At 31.6% G+C, this 20,127-nt stretch overlaps 1 protein-coding gene across 1 annotated transcript; it reads right to left on the reverse strand.

Moving 5' to 3' along the window:
• Positions 1-8,001: 8,001 nt before the first annotated feature.
• Positions 8,002-19,728, reverse strand: LOC141613577 (protein GOS9-like). Its single transcript, XM_074432316.1, has 4 exons — positions 19,370-19,728; positions 18,957-19,157; positions 9,202-9,465; positions 8,002-8,836 (listed from the first exon to the last, which is right to left on the reverse strand). The coding sequence occupies exons 1-4, from the start codon at positions 19,370-19,372 to the stop codon at positions 8,813-8,815; spliced, it is 492 nt and encodes a 163-aa protein (XP_074288417.1). The 5' UTR covers positions 19,373-19,728; the 3' UTR covers positions 8,002-8,812.
• Positions 19,729-20,127: the final 399 nt, after the last annotated feature.

Here is a 20,127-nt window from a genome sequence, read left to right on the forward strand (position 1 = left end):
ATAGGAAATTGAAATTTCAGTATCAAAATCTTTTTTAGATTTAACCCTCGTGAAAATATGTTTTACAATAATGACAATTATCTACTTGTCTAGAAATTTTGATAATCAACCATCTTAACTTCTTGTTAATATAACTAGTTCACTTACACATTAATCATGTAAATACTTCACCTACTCCATAATCAAACATTTGAAGAACCAATAAAATACTTGAAATATTCTAATATTTCGCTAATTTATGGCATTCTTGATCTATCTAGGGAATGCCTTTTTCATTCAATGTAAACACTTGTTGATTAGAATAAAACTCCAATGCCTTCTCCCTATCTATTTACTTTTATAATCGATCAATTACTAAATGCATACATACAAAAGAATTAGCGGTAATAGTATAGGAAAAAAAGGAAGAGTTCTTTCCTTTTATATGGAATATAATTATTATGCAAATGCTTAATCTTTCATTTGTTAATTAAAATTAAAATATATTTATAAAACTGTATTACCCAAGACATATTAAGAGTCAATTTGGTTATTAATCTACTTATTTATTTAACCTTTAATTTCTTTTATTTAATAGGATGGTTTTTTGGTTTTTTCTCACTATCATTATAATTTGTAGTTATCATAATTTTTTTATCTCCCTTTTAATTCACAAAATCATTCCTCTTCCCTCGACTAAATTGTTGAAATTAATCAATAATTAATAACAAAAAGTTTCCTATATAACTATTATAACAATCCTAATTTTTATTTTTATTCAAAAAGTTGGTAGGTAAAGTATACATACATAGATAGTTAAATGAATTCTTTTGCTTTTTATCCTTATTATATTTTAAATTTATTAATAGTAAGAATATTATTTATTTATTGTTTTTGTGTTTGATTGAAATTGCAGGAAGATGACATACTCAAGGAAAGGAGAGTAGGGGATTTAAAATCCTTTATTTGGATAGAAAATAAGGGTGAAGGGAAATGAAGGGGAGGAGATTTGGAGGGTTCAATTTTCCGTCCTCCCAAGGCAAATCAAAATCTCTCCACAATAGGCAAAATTTGGAAGGAAAATGTATCCAAACACCCACATCCCATTTCTCATCCCTTTCCCTTCCCTCCCTTTCTCTTCCCTCCTTCCCCCTTCCCTCCCTTTCCCTCCATTTTTGTTATCGAAACATAGTCTTAAGGTTTAAATTGGAGAACAGGAATCATCAATTTATTAGTATGGTGGTTAAATATTCTATTTTAATGTCATCCTTTAAAGAAATAGACAACAGATTTGTATATATATATATATATATATATATATATATATATATATATATATATATATATATATATATATATATATAAGAGATCAACTAAGGCCAACATATGTATTTGAGTCCATAAGTCCTTCGAAGGGCCATTGGATCAAGGCAATGGAAGGCTAGGATTTGATGTCAATATGTGGCTACAAATTAATCCCTCCACCTTTTCTCTAATTAACTCATCAATTCAATAAAACAACCTCACTAATCATTCATCATCTCATTATCACAACTCCTCCTCCTCTCTCTACATCTCACTTTTCTCTCCTCTCTAAAAAAAAACCCCAAAATCCCAAAAAACCAAAACCCAAATAAATCACCCACTCCTCTCATCTTCATTCACCACCACCCACCACCACCCCACCCGACACCAACTCACCACCCACCACCCCCGCCGCCGCCACCCCACCGCCGCTGCCTCGGGTTTTTTTTTTTTTTTTTCACCTCGGTTTTTTTTTTTCGTTTGGTGTTAATTTGTATGTTTTGAGTTGTTTTTTCCATTCATTTTTTTTGTTGTCTTTTATTTTATTTTAATTGTCTTTTATTTTGTTAGTTCTCATTTTTTATTCATTTTCTAAAATCTCTTCTTGTTATACGTTTCTTTTTAAGATTTCGGGTTTTAAATCTCGTTTTTTTTTGTGAGATACTTTTTTTTCATCTAAGATCTACTAAAATATTTTTCATAAAATTTATTGTTTTAATCTTAGCTATATAAAAATTCTTATAATTTGTTGATTTTAATCTTATATTTGACATTTTTATATAAAAATGATATAAAATGACTAAAGTTATACAGAAAAGGACTAAAGTTATACAAAACTTGACTAAAATGATACAAATATGGACTAAAGTTATACAAATAAGGACTAAAGTTACACAAAAATGGACTCAAGTTACACAAAGATGGACTAAAGTTATACAAATATGGACTAAAGTTATACAAATAAGGACTAAAGTTATAAAAATAAGGACTAAAGTTATACAAAAATGGACTAAAGTTATACAAATATGGACTAAAGTTATACAAATAAGGACTAAAGTTATACAAAAATGGACTAAAGTTATACAAAAATGGACTAAAGTTATACAAATAAGGACTAAAGTTATACAAAAATTGACTAAAGTTATACAGAAAAGGACTAAAGTTATACAAAACTGGACTAAAATTATACAAATATGGACTAAAGTTATACAAAAATGGACTAAAGTTATACAAATATGGACTAAAGTTATACAAGTTTAGTCAATTTTTGTATAACTTTAGTCCATTTTTGAATAACTTTAGTCCATTTTTGTATAATTTTAGCCCATTTTTGTATAACTTTAGTCAGTTTTTGTATAATTTTAGTCCTTATTTGTATAACTTTAGTTCATATTTGTATAACTTTAGTCCATTTTTGTATAACTTTAGTCCTTATTTGTATAACTTTAGTCAGTTTTTGTATAACTTTAGTCCTTGTTTGAATAACTTTAATCCTTATTTGTATAACTTCAGTCATTTTTTGTATAACTTTAGTCCAAATTTGTGTAATTTTAGTCCAAAATTGTATAACTTTATTACATAAGAGTATAACTTCAATCATTTTTTGTATAATTGTAGTCCAAATTTGTATAACTTTAGTCCAAAATTGTATAACTTTAGTCCTTATTTGTATAACTTTAGTCCTTATTTGTATAACTTCAGTCCAAATTTGTGTAATTTTAGTCCAAAATTGTATAACTTTATTCCATAAGAGTATAACTTCAGTCATTTTTTGTATAACTTTAGTCCAAATTTGTATAACTTTAGTTCAAAATTGTATAACTTTAGAACTATAAATTCAAATTTGAAACAACACATAAGAAGATGATATTAAAAAAACCAATAAGTAAAAAAAGTACAATAAAAAAACTTCAATAACAATAATAAAAAATTAACCAATAAGTAAAAAAAAAACAAATAACAAAAAAAAAAAAACAAAATAACAAAAAAAAAAACAAAACCAAACCAAACAAAAAAACCAACAAAACAAACTTGAATGGTTGTATAACTTCAACTTATACAATGTATAAGTTTAGATGTTAATAGTGTAACTTTAATGTAAAAAGTGTATAACTTTAGTCGTAAATAGTATAACTTTAATGTTTAAGGGTATAACTTTAGTCGTAAATAGTATAACTTTAATGTTTTAAGTGTATAACTTTAGTCGTAAATAGTATAACTTTAATGTTTTAAGTGTATAACTTTAGTCGTAAATAGTATAACTTTTATAAAAACCAAATAAATATGAAAAATCGTAATTAATCAATAAATATTAAATCTGAAAAAAAAATTAAATAACAACCACGACTTCACCATCAATAACCAACAAAAATTAAAAACCAAATAACAATAACAAAATAAAGTAAATCTGACAAAAACACAAAAAAAACAAAAAAACAAAATAACAAAAACCAAAGAACCAAAGAACCAAATAAAGTAAATCTGAAAAATTAAAAAAATGTACAATGAAAATAAAACAAAACCCATACAAAAACGAGATCACTGACAATAAACACCAAAAAAAAACCAAAAAACCAAAAAAACAAAAACAAAATGGAAGAGATCTGAGAAACCGAAAAAAACAAAACCAACAAAATAAAAACAAAATCGAAAATCAAACCAACAATGACTGAAAAAAAAAAGAGAAAGGAAGAGGAAAAGGGGAGGAAGGAAGGACGGCGGGAGGAGGAGGAAGGAAGGACGGCGGGACGGCGGAGGAGGAAGGACGGCGGGAGGAGGAGGAGGAAGGAAGGACTGACGGCAGGAGGAGGAGGAAGGAATGACGGCGGGAGGAGGAGGAAGGAAGGACGGCGGGAGGGAGGAGGGTGGCGAGGCGAGTTGCCGATGGGGCTGGTGGGGCCGGTGGGGCTGGGTGTTGCTGCTGATGTTGGTGTTGTCGGTGGTGGTTGCCGGTGGGGCTGGTGTTGCCTGATGTTGAAGTTGTTGTGTTTGTTTTGTATTTTTTTGGTTTTTTTTGTTGTAGTTTATTTTGGTTTGGTTTTTTTTTTTTGAGAGAATGGGAGAGAATGAGGGGATGAGAGAAGTGTGAGAGAATGAATAATGAGGAAGTGAGTAGGGAAATTAGTATGAGGAAGGAGTTATACAAGGATTAGGGAGGGAGATTAGGGAGGGAGAATTGTGACCATTCAATGAGATGTAATCTCATCCCTCCATCTCTTCCATCCAAAGGCCCTTATAAGGACTTAGGAACTCATATGATATGAGGGCCTTACTAGAACCCTTCTATATATATATATATATATATATATATATATATATATATATATATATATATATATATATATATATATATATAATTGACATGCATTTTTATTATTTGTTCTTTTCTGCTACTTTACATGAATATAGACCCTATGAGAAAGTTAAGACCTTCTAAGAGTCATAGGTAGTTGTTAGAAACTATAGGAAGTCCTGCTTTGTAAGATTGACCTTAACAATAATTGGATTATCATTACGTTTTATACTGTTATTTGTTTATCTCTTTGATTTATATTACCATGCTTTGTTATCATTGGAAATAGGTTTTTGCTGCTACACAAACTGCAGAGTAGACCGAAATGAACTGATTTCAAGGAACATCGTGATGTCTCACAATTGATGTTTATGGCGATTTGAGGTAGGCTCCATTTAGAATTTTGACTCAAAAATCAAAATATCCTGCGTCTATATCATGGGTGTCTGTAATGGCGGCTCCTAGAAATTTTGTAAGTGTCGAAGTTATTATGTGCATCAATCGCTTCAACTTTTCTAATACCAATATGGAAAATACAATGTATATATTTTTTCAAACAAATGTCTTAAGAGGTCAAGACCGTATGTGGTTAAACATTGATCTGACCTTTAATGTCTTTACTCCTTAATGCAAATTGTTATGTAAAGATGCAAGGAATAAAAACATTGAAAAGGTTCTTATATTAACCTAATAAGGAGACCAATAGGCAATAATACACTTGCACAATTCCTTAATGCAAATTGTTATGTAAAGATGCAAGGAATAAAAACATTGAAAACGTTCTTATATTGTCCGGTGATCAGCTAGGTCACATGGACTTTATGGGAATTGTGAAAGTGTATTATTGCCTATTGGTCTCCTTATTAGGTTAAACATGTTACTCACCTTAAAGGCACCTTCACTTTTTTCCCCTTTTTATTTAGAATTACATTGAATGACTATTCGGCTGTCACAGTTTATTGTTCATCATGTTCCTATGGGTGAGAAGTAGGTACCCAGTTCCTTGACTCGTGGGACTCGTGGTTGTATTTCTTTTCCACAGTTTTGTAGTGTCATTAATAAATACCACTCCGATGTGAGCGCCTTGATTATGCTAGAAATTTGATCATGACAATCATGTAATTTGGGACCTCATATTAGTTCTGGACTCCCCAAGAAATATTTTCAAGTTTTTACGTAAAATTTCCACATTTTCAAGTTTCCCTCAAATTATTACCCGTTCGCCTTTGCTGAGATTTTTCGCTCCCGCTAGGTTCAATTCCTGATGGGATGAGTGATCTTTATACACTTATCAAGATAGTTTAAAATTCCTTACAACATATAACTTTGTCATGATTGAAATTCTTTGTACCTGTCATAGGGTAACTACGTGGGACGGGGTACAATATATTTATTGGATTTTAGCCTAAATAGATGTTTGTTCCATCTCAATTTCTATGTTGTCATAGTATCATCGAGACCACACATTTTTTGCTATTATTTTCCTCAATATTGGGTACTTGCAGATATTCTAGAGGAATGGAGGCAATATATTTTAAAGAGTGGAAGGAAGGGGAAGGAGAAGGAGCAGGGAGAGGATGGTTAAGAGGCAATGGGGAGGAGGGAAGGAAAGGACTTTTCTTTTATGGAAATTGAAGGTGTTTTCAGATGATCAGTTTGAACAGGTGAGAGAGTGAGTTAGTAGGTAAAAGAGTGGGAGAGGCTATGAGGGATATGAGTTAAGGAGCATGGGGACTTCGTGGTGGGATGTTAGATATTTGGGAGAGGATCGAGAAACATTGCGATTTTCACGGATGGCAAGTGGAGGGTTAACATGATAATTATTAGGAGGACTCTGGAGTTGTTATGGGAGATGCAGGACATGGGGAGTGAGTCGAAGGGAGGTACGACTAATAGACATGGTTTGAAGTATCTTTTATTGAGCTGAGCCAAACACTTGATTTCTTATGTTGAGTTATGATCTTCTCATATAAATATAGATTTGAACGGAAAGCAAATTAAATAGAGCTTTTAGTGATGGAGTTTTGTGCTTTGGGTTTTATCGTGTCGAAAATTACCCAACTACGTCTTTTTTTGCCGTTGAACATTATTTCATGTTCTGTAAATAGAAACAACTTCTACAGTTACTTCAAGAGCCTTTAAGGTGGTAGGCCGACTTTGTTTTGCTTATTTAATTTTTTTCCCTCTAGATGATGAGCAATACATGTTTTTATTATTTATATTCCATACATCTTGATCGTGTAACTTTGACGAGCTGTGTTTCACCTTATCGTTTTCACAAAACGTTTCTATAATATATGTTTGGATGATTTATCGTTTTAAGGGACTTAGGTTGTGCACACCTTAATCTTAGGCATCACTGTTGTTGTAAGATTCAAAGCATAATGTTGTAGTTTTCTAGCATGTGAAATTGTTTATCTGATATGTGATTTATTTTAGGTTGTGTTTTATTAGCATAGAAAATGAGCTTGTTTTACTTGGGAGACTCCTTTCCTGAAGCACAAAAGATGAAAAGGCGTAGATGACAGTGTAGGGGCATTTCTCGATACTGACTTGCTCCAGAGATTGCAGTTCCAAGTCTGCATTGCAATTTGAGTGTCCTAATAAAAACCACTCCATTTCGGGGCAATTGAATACCATCAGTGTTCTTAATTTGGGTGCTTTTAGAGGCCTGGTTGAGAAAGACTTCATGGCATTACAGTCTCTAAATCTCATATATTCCAAAGCCGCCAATTCTACAACTTGACTTGGTTCTCCACAAAAAAAGCGACTCCAATTTATTACACGAAAGTATGTAGAGCATTTCAAGTGATGGGAAGTGAAATGAGAGAACTGTCGTATTGCCCATGACTTTAGATTTATTTATAGTATTTTATTACAATACTATTTATTTATTTGGTTATGCCCATGCCCTGTATGAAAGCATATCCATTTCTGTTGCGATGTTTTCTACCGAGGTCGCCTACACTGTTTGGGCCAAAATTCACTATTTGGCCTAAGCTACGTGGCACGAGACGAGTGGGTAATTAATTAAGCAAATGGGCCCATGTCATACATAGGGGAGTCGGGCCCATGGACCGAAGGAAGAGAAATACGGATAGAGGACCAAATACAACTATTTGGGTCAATTTCTGCATATCGGGCCAACACAAGATTAGGTCCATCAGAGCCGATTTGGTGAATTGGGCCAAGAAGACCAACGGCGAAGGGAGGCCCGCGTGTTGTAGATCACCAGGGAGATTTCAGGGAGATCAGGGAGAATAGAACGTGAGACATCGTTTATGGAAAGAAGCATGGTAGGACCACGATTACTTGCCATACAAGGAGTAGGACAAGGCTAGGGTTTATTCACTATAAATACAAGGGAGCAAGGAAGATAAGGGATCCATATTCATATACAAAAAGACAACGGCGCACAACCAAACTCACATACAATGATTAACACCATGGGTAATGATTAAGCAATCATTACTAACCAAATTCTACCCACCATAACTACGTACAAATATACTTAGAACACCATGTATGCCATGTACATACATCCACAATCATACCATAACCACATATACATCCCCAACATCGTTATTACCTAAATTCCCCAATAACTCACGTACCATGCTATAAACTTATGAAATAGCCGACACCGTCCAATTACCACACCATCCGTTCCGTTGATGCTTAGAACTACATATTCGTCGTCGAATGTGAACGCGATCATTATACTTGTACTCTAATTATCAAATAGTGGAATATTGGCGGGATGCCGACTCCCCCCGCGGTTGTTTCCCACATCGGGTTTTTCGCGTCACCAAAATCTCTTGTGTCATTATTCCTTTATTTTGCCCTTTACATTATTTACATCATTATTCCGTCACAAGTCACATGTAATTTAACCCCCCGATACGAGGCTGAAAAGAGTAGGTCACTTTAACCCCTAACGAGATAGAATATCGTGTTTTGACAGTTTTTTACCAAAACATACACAATTAGACAAATTGGGGCACCGCGCCCGGTAGGGCGCGGCGCAACGACTAGTAGGTAGAAAATCCCTAAAATTGAACTTAAAACAGTAAGAAAAAGACTTTGAAAGAAAGTTTATTAAACTAATACAAGAATGCTCTCAAAAACTATAGTATTGTCCAACAGTTACTATAAACAACTTCGCGATGATCCAACACTATCCACAAGCCTTGAACATTCTTTATTTGGAGAAATGCACTCATTATCATCTGATCTTCATAATGTGTTATCAGTTATCACCTACAAAAAATATTGACCACCAAAAAAGAGTATGACAATAATGCAAAATAATGTCACTTCAATGATATCGTGTATGAGATTTATGACAAGATCAAATTATCAAACATTCTTTAAACTCCTCGTCACAAGCAATCAGCAAAATATATAAATTAAACCAAACAAGAAATGCTTGTGTCCTCCTTAGTCCTTACACACAAAGGAGGACGACATTTGGTACTCTTCTTTTAAGTGCAAGGAGAACGTCTTCCCGGAAGGCCGGAAACACAAGTATTTTCCAAACCAAACATAACAAATACAAATACTCGTACAAATTAAATCAACAAACCATATACAGAATATGAATATGAATAAGAATGAAAGCTTACCGGCTTCAATGATATCGCTATTGAATTAAGAAAATTTCCAAAATGTCCACAGAATCCGACAATAGCATTGCCTTCAACGAATGGAGTTATGAAAGACGAGTTGTCGGAGACGTGCTCTGCTGTTCCGAAAGGGCCGTAACCATGAGGACATACATTAGTATGTATCTTAAGAGATGTTACGTGTCGTTTGCTTGAACAATCATATTTATACTTCCCTTCCGTACCACTTATCTGTGTGATATACTCATTACTGCCTAGAGTAATCTGCATAAATTGATCATTGTATTTGTATTATCAAAAGTACACATATCCATCAAAATTGTCCGCCGGCGTGTTCATTTTATAAAAAAAAGTTGAACAGATAAAAGGTGGAGATTTAGAAGAAGAATAACACGAAAAATTAAAACAATTTCTTAAATGATGAATTAATTAACAAAGGTCAAAATTGGAAACAATTTAGAAGAATTCTCACTTAATCAACAGCAAAAACAAACAAAGAACTAACTTACTACTCCTAATTCTATTTATCAGCATGCATGCGTGATTAATTAGGTTAAAAACAAACAACTGTCTAAGTATACACTAACGGTATAATTAGAACCTACTAACTTCGTCTCATTTTTCTTTGGTGGAATGTGAATAGTGTCATATATATCAAAAAGGGTTTAAGTACAAAGAGTGCATCAATCAACCATTACATATAAATTCTTAAGACTTGGCTAATCTCGTCTCATTTATTTATTTACCCCTTTTATATACTTTTTTATTTTAAATTAAAGGTAAATGTACAAATGAATGAGAAGAGGAGAGCGTAAATAATTGACAACGGAATAGTAATAATAATTAATTAATAAGAGTGGTGGATAAATGAGCAAAAATAATAGAAATTATTGTACAAAAAATACTGTATTAATTAAAGGTAAATGTACAAATGAATGAGAAGAGGAGAGCGTAAATAATTGACAACGGAATAGTAATAATAATCAATATCTATCTATATTATTAAAGGAAGCTTTTTTCGAGCGATTATAGAGAGTCCAAATTTTATAAACTACCCTAAACTATATAAAATAAATAAAGATAATATTAGTTATAAGAATTTGGTTAGGCCGTTATAATTGAGAAGAATTCTAATCTAAATCTAACATGTTATCTAGAGTTTCATAAGCTAAAAACACAAGAAGATAATTTGTATGGCTTAAGTTTACGTGAACACCAATTTCAATACAACTACAAGTCTACAACCCTATACGTAGTATATACTATATTTCAGCTCTTCATCTTGAATATCGATTTATTCGTTTATCCAAATATTTTATTTTGAATGTGTTTTGTTTTCTTTGTTTTAATTCCATGTGAATTGTTAAATCTGCTTCTTTTCAGTTAGTTTATAATAATTGTAGTATTTTTTTACCAATGCTAAATATCAATTCTTCTTAACTGTATGTTAATTTTAATTAAGTTTGACGACGTTGACTAAGATGCCCTTACTAATGCATTTCTTTTGTTATGTTGGTAGGAATATAGGATGAAGGTGTCCATAACTAACTATGAAGGTGTGATCATCAATGGTATGGCCAAATTGACAGATTGGTAAAAAAAGTAAGGGGTTATGGACAAATTGGTAAAAAAAGTGTATCTTTGGACAAATTGGTAAAAAAAAATGATGAATTGGACAAATACACCACAAAATAAGTAATCATCCAAATAATTAGTGTGTAATTAGTTAGTTACCAATTTCGGGTCTGTTTGTTGGCCGGGTAAGTTTCGGGGGAGCAAGAGGTTAGTGTTGAATCGCATTCAATTTAGGTTAGTTTTTAATAGTTCATGAAAGATATTGCATTTTTGGGAGCCCGAATATGACTCAGAATCGGAATTGACCCGACCCGACCATGACCCGAGCTTTGTTGACACATAACTGACCCGACCCGAAATAACCCGATCTGAAAACACCCAACTCGAAAATGACTCGATAAACATAACTCTAACTGACCATATGAAATCACAATTAAATAATTTACTTTGCAATAAAAAATTAATTAATCATTAAAACTAAACTATAAATAGGTAATAATCTAAAATGCACTTTTTTCTCTCTTAATTATTAGCCTGAAAATGACCTGGACCGAAATAACCCTACCCGCTTAACCCGAAACAGACCCGACCAACAAACACTGCTACCCTTAAAAGTCCCGACCCGAAATAACCTACCCGCTTACTCTGAAACAGACCCGTCCAACAAACACCGCTGCCCGAAACATACCTGATCAACAAACAAACCCGAAATTGGGTAAGTAAGTGATTACACACTAATTATTTGGATGACTACTTAATTTTTGGTGTATTTGTCTAACCCATCATATTTTTTTTACCAATTTGTCCAAAGACAAACCTTTTTTACCAATTTGTCCATAACCCCTTACTTTTTTTACCAATTTGTCAATTTGGCCTCAATGGTATATTACATCTCTGATATTGTCGGGATTGTGCGAGCACAAGAATTATAAAGTACTGACGGAGGAAGTACCTATATTAACTGAATTAATAAAATTTCGTTTTTGGTTTTAGAGAAAAAATTAGTACTTTAGTAGTTATTGATATTGCTTATAAATGGGTTATTGATTATTTTAGTCTCAATTTACCGGAAGATCCAATCCATTGAAATTGAAATTTCACGCATAACTTTTGCGGGGTAACAAATTTTTGGTTCCTATTATGTACCAATTTGTATTCTATTTAAGTATTGAGTATCGAGATCGGAAAATAGCTATATGTCTACAGAATGTAATATAGTATATGATCCCATCCCATGAAAAGTATTCTCTAATATATTTAGAATCATCGTTTTTAATCATATTGATGACTATTGACCGTATTGAGTTGGGTATAAGATTTATCGAGCATATAATTGCTTATTTTGTTATAGCAAGAATACAGAAAACCTTTAAGAAATACAAATACAAATATAAATTAATATTTTGTTAGAAATTTATTGTCAGAAAGGATTCTACTGCACTATAATCTTATAAATTAGAGAAATAAAGTTCTATTATCTTTACGTAAGCTAAACTACCAAATGTATATAAATCCTATCCTACTATAATAAATGAATGTCTTCCCATTAACTTCAATGCCCCCAGGAAATTAATAAAGGGTAGCTATTTAACCATCACGAAGACAGGAGTTAAATAATTACAACATCAATAATAATAACATTAGTATTTTTTTTCTTATAATGTCGACGTTATTAACGGTAATGCAGTAGTAATGTTGAAGGCTAAGTTATTATTTTATCTAATTGAACTTAATTTTTTACTAAAACATCTTTTGGTAGTGTGTATGAACAGAACTGCCTACCAAGGAGGCAAGGAACGCAATGAGCACGTGGCGAGTAGCCGGAATATTGCATGGTTTAGAAGGACGAAATGTAAATGAATGTGGCGATATGCTCTTCGACATTGACAAAGTATGGGAAGCTTACTTTCAGTATGGATTTCGCCCGCTCTCGGCCCCTGCATAGGCTCACATAAGTTTTCGTATACAGTAGGTTTAAATGAAGGGAAATAATAATCTTTGAGTGGGGCAACTTTTTTTAGCGCTCTACATTTGAAACTGTAACGTTTTTATTGTCCTAAATATTAGAACTCCAAATTTAATTAGGTTAACTTATGTTATTCAATTCAACCACTTAAAAATCAGGATTGGACTTGTGAAATGAGGTTGATTTAAAGAGAATAATTTTAAATGTAACAATAATAAATCTTAATAATTATTGGGGAAGTGCATAAAATCAACCGAATTGAGTAATTAGTTATTTTAGTGATGCCAATACTCGCCATAGGCTTATAACAAAAGTAACTAACTTTCCTACGCTCTTTAGGTTTATTGGTGGTCATGGGATTATTCGATCATATATTATAGGATATTACAAATAGACCCGTGCATCGCACGGGCATTAACTCCAGTCTATCTATCTATCTATCTATATTAATAAATGAAGCTTTTTTCGAGCGATTATAGAAACTCCAACATTCGCGAAAGACTTTCGGCCAATAATAATATAAAAAGTTTGGTAATTAGATATAATAGAATATTATATATGTATTGAAGGAAGAGATAAATTCTACTACCAACATAAGTACAATCAAACTTTAAGACTCAAATTTGTGTATATATGCCCCGTCCAAGATTGCTTGCCAATACTATTTTTAATATTATCTCACAACTTCTTTTAAAACTATAAATTAAATGAATGTGCTATTATTTTATATGTAGTCATAGTTGTTACGAATTTGTGTCCGTTATATCTTGATGTGTTTGAATGTGTCTCCAATTTGATTTATCACTATTTGAATTTAATCGTCGCAAATTATATGCAGGTTTAATGATAGTTTGATTCGGTGATGATAGCTTTGGAAGTGTGTATCAACTACTCCGTATGACTCAAGAGGTATTTTTAAAATTTACGGTTCACATATTTATTTAATTCAATACATTTTAATACTTATCATAAAGTCAGTTATTACTCATATACGAGATTGTATTAATTAGTGTTTCTTTTAAATCTTTTTAGCAGAAAATTATTTCAACGCTATTTCAACTAATTATGGTTTTTTGTTTTATTTTCTCATCGACCGACTTTTTAACAGGTATTATTGAATTGGTTAACCTGCATGTGTGTTGGTAAGCAAGGACGATTTGATCATGTTGTAAGACAAACCTCGCTTTTAGAGTTGTTAGCATAAACTATTACATACAATTATCAAATTACTTTGTACTACAAAGTAATTTGATATACTAATATATTTGCTATGAAAAAATATTCAATAAAATTTTATTTTTTTTACAAAAAAGTACTACGTGTATATGAAGAAAATACGGTCAAAGTATCGATTCAAAGACCACCAAAAGTGTTACCTTTAACCTGAATCGGAGGGAGTATTTCTTATTCTCTAAATTATTTTGCAGGTATGTTACAGAATTGCTAAACAATTAATGGTACCAATCAAATCTGAGACCTTTAATCTATTGATTGCATGAATGATACCACAAATTTCTCGAGATATAATTTACTCCTACATACTGAAATATGCTTAAAATTAAAGATCTTCATCGTTAGTATATGCAATTATACTATTATACATAGTTTTGGATTATTTTATTTTGTTTTATACCATTAGCTAGGGAAAAAGGTGAAAAACGTCTTCATTTTTTGGTGGTTATATTGAAGTGGTGAAAAGTGTTGTCATTAATCTTTAAATAAAAGTTTGTTGTTGTCTAAAATTGTTGAATCTGTACTGTTGGGTATTATGGCGTAATACTATTACATACTATGAGTTACACAACTATAAAGACTCTATAATTTAGTTGTACTCGACATTCACATGAACTTTTGACTTACAAATCATATCAAATTGTACATTATAGTGTTTTTATTAGCATTGAAAACAAAAATTATTATAATTAATCAAGTTTTCAATAAATTATGACTAGCCTTCTCTTTGAAGTTTCAAATGAGAATATAAACATATATATGTAAAATACTCTTTGCGATTCAACATATTCTTTACGTTTTATTAAAATATTCCTCACAAAAGAATAATAGTATAAAGAATCTTTTAAGCCGCAGGTAATACATTGTATTAATTTGCAAGCCGATGTAAGTTTCCGAGAAGAGAAAGGCGTACTCGAGTAGAAGATAATACGGAGTATCATATAAGAAGTTTTATTTTAAGATGATAATTATGCATAAGAAACTCTTATGTACTACTCAAACCATATATAGCCTCCGGTATAAAAATCTAGACCAACTGAAGATTATAAACTTTTTGGACTTTAATATTAGAATGTGTGATGATTTACCAGAAGACTTTTAAAAGACACTCCAATTCAACAATATTGAAATACTTTCAAATAGTTAATAAAACCGCATCTTAATAAATCCATATGTTATTAGATAGGATAATAATGATGCGAAATGTTTCAAATGGAACTAGAAGATAGAAAATAGTTACAAACCAATAGCATAAGCTATTGAGTTTGTATAGAATACCATATTAGTTACGTATTAGGAATGAATATATATGCCCAAAACAGTTAAAAAAGTTAAACTATTAACTTGAGTTTGGTTAGTAGTATGATTGTTTTATAAGTTTGATTGGCGGGATGACACTTCTAACCTTATGAGGGGGTGTTTGGTTGGGGGCATTTGGAATGGATTGGAATGGATTCCATCCATTCAAGTGTTTGGTTGGCCCCTTTTGGAATGGAGTTTGATACCCAAGGAGTTCTAAATCCATTCCAACCCCTTGGAATCTCATACCCAAGTCTCATCTCAAGATTCTAAATCCATTCCACCCCATCCAAACCCTAGAGCTATAGAAAAAAAATGGTACTTCTCCATTGATATTCCTTGAAACTTCATTGTCAGGTATGCTTAACTTGCCTTCAATTTTCGTTTTTATTTGCTTTGATTAAGGTATATGTACGTCAGGTATTCTAATACCAAGAGAGTCAACCAAACACCCCATAAAAAGTATGGGGTTCTAACTCCATACCTCATTGGTATTAGAATCCATTCCATTCCATTCCAACTGTCTGAACCAAACAGCCCCTGAGTTCCTTCTATTCCATTTTTATTATCCTATTTCCTCCAAAAACCCACAATTATTGTCTCCTTACTAAATTTTGTAAGGAAAAATTGTAAACCCTCAATATTACTCCTAGATAATTTAGCTACCATCATCTTCATCCTAATGATATTGTCTCCATTCCTTTTAATTTAAAGGATAGAGTATTAATTTCACTCTATTTCTTAAATTCTTATAAAAAAGGAAAGTATGACTAAAAGTGGAATGGAGGGAGTATATATAATCGCTCATATTACACTTTAGGATAAACGTTAACATTTTCAGTTACAACATTTTACACAGTAGAATACTATAAAAGGCCCGTTAATCACACGGGCATTAAATCTAGTATATATATATAAAAGATGCTTTTTTCAGGCAATTTTAGAGACTCCAAGTTTTATGAAACACTTTAATATAAATAAATATAAATATAAATAAACACTTTAATATAAATAAATCTAAATATAAATAAATAAAAGAGAAACTAAAAAAATACAGTGCAGATTTTTACAGATGATAAAATTCTACATTATTAGCAAGCAATAAATTGTTATTTGGTGTTAATTAGAATCCTTATTAGATACAACTAATTAATTGCGTGTATATATAAACCATCGTATTGTGTTCTACGTTTGTTCCAATTCTTCTTCCAACTTTAGTTTGCTTCTATGTTTTTGTGAGTTTTGCTGGTTTTTCTTTCTATTGTGTGTTTAATTGTTTACTTTTGTTATGTTACCCAATTAACACATACTATTATGTATTTGTTTTTAATTGTATGTGCAACATTTAATATACCTTTTTATTTTTACGTAGTGGTCGGGTGTAGCTGAATGTTAATTGCTAAACGGGGATGGAAAGAAGCAATGTGATAATAAGTCCGTAACCTGCCAAGAGTGTTGACGGTCTACCTAACTCATCTGATCAACTGAATTTTCATGAAAATCCAATTCCATGATGGAAATGAGCTGCCACAACGTGAATAACGACGATAACTCTCAATTAGTCAGCCTGTATTCCTCCACCTCGACCTCACTCCACGCCCGTTTGTTGTCAAATCATTTTCCACCTATTTCCTATTTTGCATATCTTTTGTTTCGTTTATGTTGGTAAGCGAGGTTTTTTAAATGATATTATTACAAAACATTGTTATTATGCACCGTATGTATAAACAAGGAGAGTTCTCAAGTGCCTCGGCAACAATTACCAGGCATAAGATTATTAGATTATTCTTAAAGATCAATTGTGTTCACCTTTTAAGTTGTTTCTACTTTTATTTTTATACAATTTTGCGTGTATGCATGATATCAATGTGACTTTTATCGTGATCAAAATCCACATGCCATATAATTTCAAAATCGGTCTAACAAAAAAATAGATTGTTTGGATTTGAAGGAAAGAAGTACTCCGTAATACTTAGCAGAGGAGTTTTGATTAAGATGTCATAGCACTTTCGTCTTGATTAATAGTTAAAAACATCTTCAATGTAAATTTGACAATATTAACATTATTTACATATTTTACCGCATTATTAAAGTGATGGTATTACCTTTATAAAAATAAATATACAATTTTTGGGGATAATTTTATATATAATAATAATTTTATATTTAATTAGGAGGATAAAAAAAGTTGGAGTCTCTATGTCAAATTTAAGTTTATTTAGAGTTATTTTTTACAAGTTTGATTTATGGTTGACTTTCCTATGTTTTTTTTTAAATAATTCAACAAATAATTTTGTTTAGTAATACTAATTGAAAAACTAAGAGAGGGACCTACAGTCTTATACAATGAAGAGTAGCTAACCGGTTACAAAAATGGTATAGTGCAGCTAATATTTATAGGGATTCTAAATTTTCTGATGTCCGACTTTCCGTTATATGGTTAGTTTTCCTTAAGACAAATAGTATCATTTCACTTGAGAATATAAGACAACACATCTTAAGTAGGGCGTTTTCCATAAAGATTCATAACATAACTTTAAAAAAGCAATGGGTAAGACACAATTGTAGTGATAATACGTTTAACGTCGTAGCAATTACAATCTACACAATTGTATTCTATTAGTAGGACACTAGGACTCTATTATCCTTTTTTTTTTATATATATACAAGTTTTATAATCACAAAGGAATATACTCCCTCCATTCAACTCCACTTTGCAACTTTGGTTTTTACACGGATATTAAGGAGCGGATTAAAAAAAGTATTAAAAGTACATGGGGAAAGAGAAAGAAGAGGTTAAAAATATTAAAAAAACATAAAGGTGGGGTTTTATGGTGGGTTAGTGTGGGGTTTGGGTGGCATTTTTTGTAAATAAAGATTTTCAATAAGGATATAATTGTCATTTTTTTAGCCAAATAAGGAAACCTGTAAAGTGGAGTTGAATGGACGGAAATGGAATACATGTAAAGTGGAGTTGAATGGAGGGAGTAGCTTGTATGTGCTTAACAATGTAGATGTAGACTTTGTAGTCTTATGCATAATGTTATGCATGCGAGATGCAGTTTAGCTTTTTCTTATAATTTAATATTCACAAATTCTCATTGATGGCGTATATTTTGGTCTTGGTGAAAGACGCCAAATGTCGCCATTTTTTAACTACAAAATGTTACCATTTTAATGACAAACTATTATAGCTTTAAAAATTATTTACCTTAAAATGGTTACATTTTCATCAATGTTGGGTGACATTTTGCCGTCTTGGTGAAAGACCAAATATACGCCATCAAAAGACTTGATATATATTAGCATTGTTTTTTTTTTTTTAGTTTTGTTAATTTATTGTGTATCTAAGAATTAATTTTATTAATTAGTTTTGTACCTATTATTTCTTTCCTCCTTGGAAGAATTGGCCTGATATTTCGGATACCTACTCAATTTTCGGCGACATTTACACGAGTATCTTGACGAGTTTTAATTCAAGGTACACAATGTCTGTTTAAATTGATTAAAAAGGTCAACAACAATTAAAAGAGAGTCAAATTTGAAACCCGTGCAACGCATGGGCACAAACTAGTTAATTAATAAGAGTGGTGGATAAATGAGCAAAATTAATAGAAATTATTGTACCAAAAATACTGTATTAATTAAAAAAGATTTGAGAAATGAGGAGATAGTAGTGTACCTCAGAAATAATTCCTCCAGGTCCACTAAACCATATGACACTATCATCGATTTGAAACCCAATGCCATCGATAATACATCCATGTTTAATCATAATTTTTGTAATCTTTGAAATTTCTCCACCTTCAACGGACCAATTAATTGGTGAGCCTCCATCACCATATTTCCCATAGCTCATTTTCTGAAACCCGTATGCCAATTTCTGTAAAAATACAAATAAATTGATGTACGTAAATAATATAGGAAAGATTATAGGGTACGTTTTATGCCAAGGGGTACGTTTCATTGCAAAATCATTTCACACATATTTTTGTCAAACACTAAAGCGTGATTAAGGTCTGAAACTCGCATGCAAGGTTAGAAAAACAAAACGATTTACCAAAGAGTTTTGCGGTTGATTTCATATTTTCATACCATTACTATGAGTTGCTTCACAAATTCCTTGAGCTAATTAAGATTATGAGTTGCTTCACAAACTCCTTTGTTTTTTATGAGAACAATAGTATGTGCGGAGTACTATGGAGTTTCTTTTGTGAGTTATTAGAAGGATTATTTATCTGTATTTTTTGAATTGTGAGTAAATGAAATTAAAGCCTGTTGGTCTTCATTCCCAAATCAACTTTTGCAATTCCCAACATATACATTTACTACTTTAATTTCATTTACTCCATGATAAACCCACGCTTCATCTTCCAATGTACTGTATTTCGGTAACCAAAAGCCTTTTGCGGTGTCTTTTTAAGAATTTCAACTTCCCAAGTTATTTACGACTCTTTTAATAGACTTACTTTTGTTTGTAAAGATTTTAAGGGGGTGTTTGTTTCGTGCACGGGTATGGGTTTGGAATCAGGAATCATACCCAGTTGGTATGGGTTTGGAACTTGATTCTCCATACCTTGTGTTTGTTTCATTTTTAAGTGGTATGGGTTTGAACCTCAATTAAGGTTAAAATGCGTAAATTAAAATATCGTAAATAATAATTTTCAATATTATAAAATCATGAAAATGATTATTTAATCAAATAAGTATATAAAAAATTGAATTTATAATATGCTATAATTTGTTTTTTCATATTTTTGTTCATTTTAGTTTGATACCCATGGGTATCAATCTCATACCCTTCCCCCTCCTTGGGTATGAGAAACCCATACCTCATGGGTTTGAGGTATGGG

This window comes from Silene latifolia, chromosome 11 (genome assembly GCF_048544455.1).
Source record: "Silene latifolia isolate original U9 population chromosome 11, ASM4854445v1, whole genome shotgun sequence".
NCBI classification, from domain to species: Eukaryota; Viridiplantae; Streptophyta; class Magnoliopsida; order Caryophyllales; family Caryophyllaceae; genus Silene; species Silene latifolia.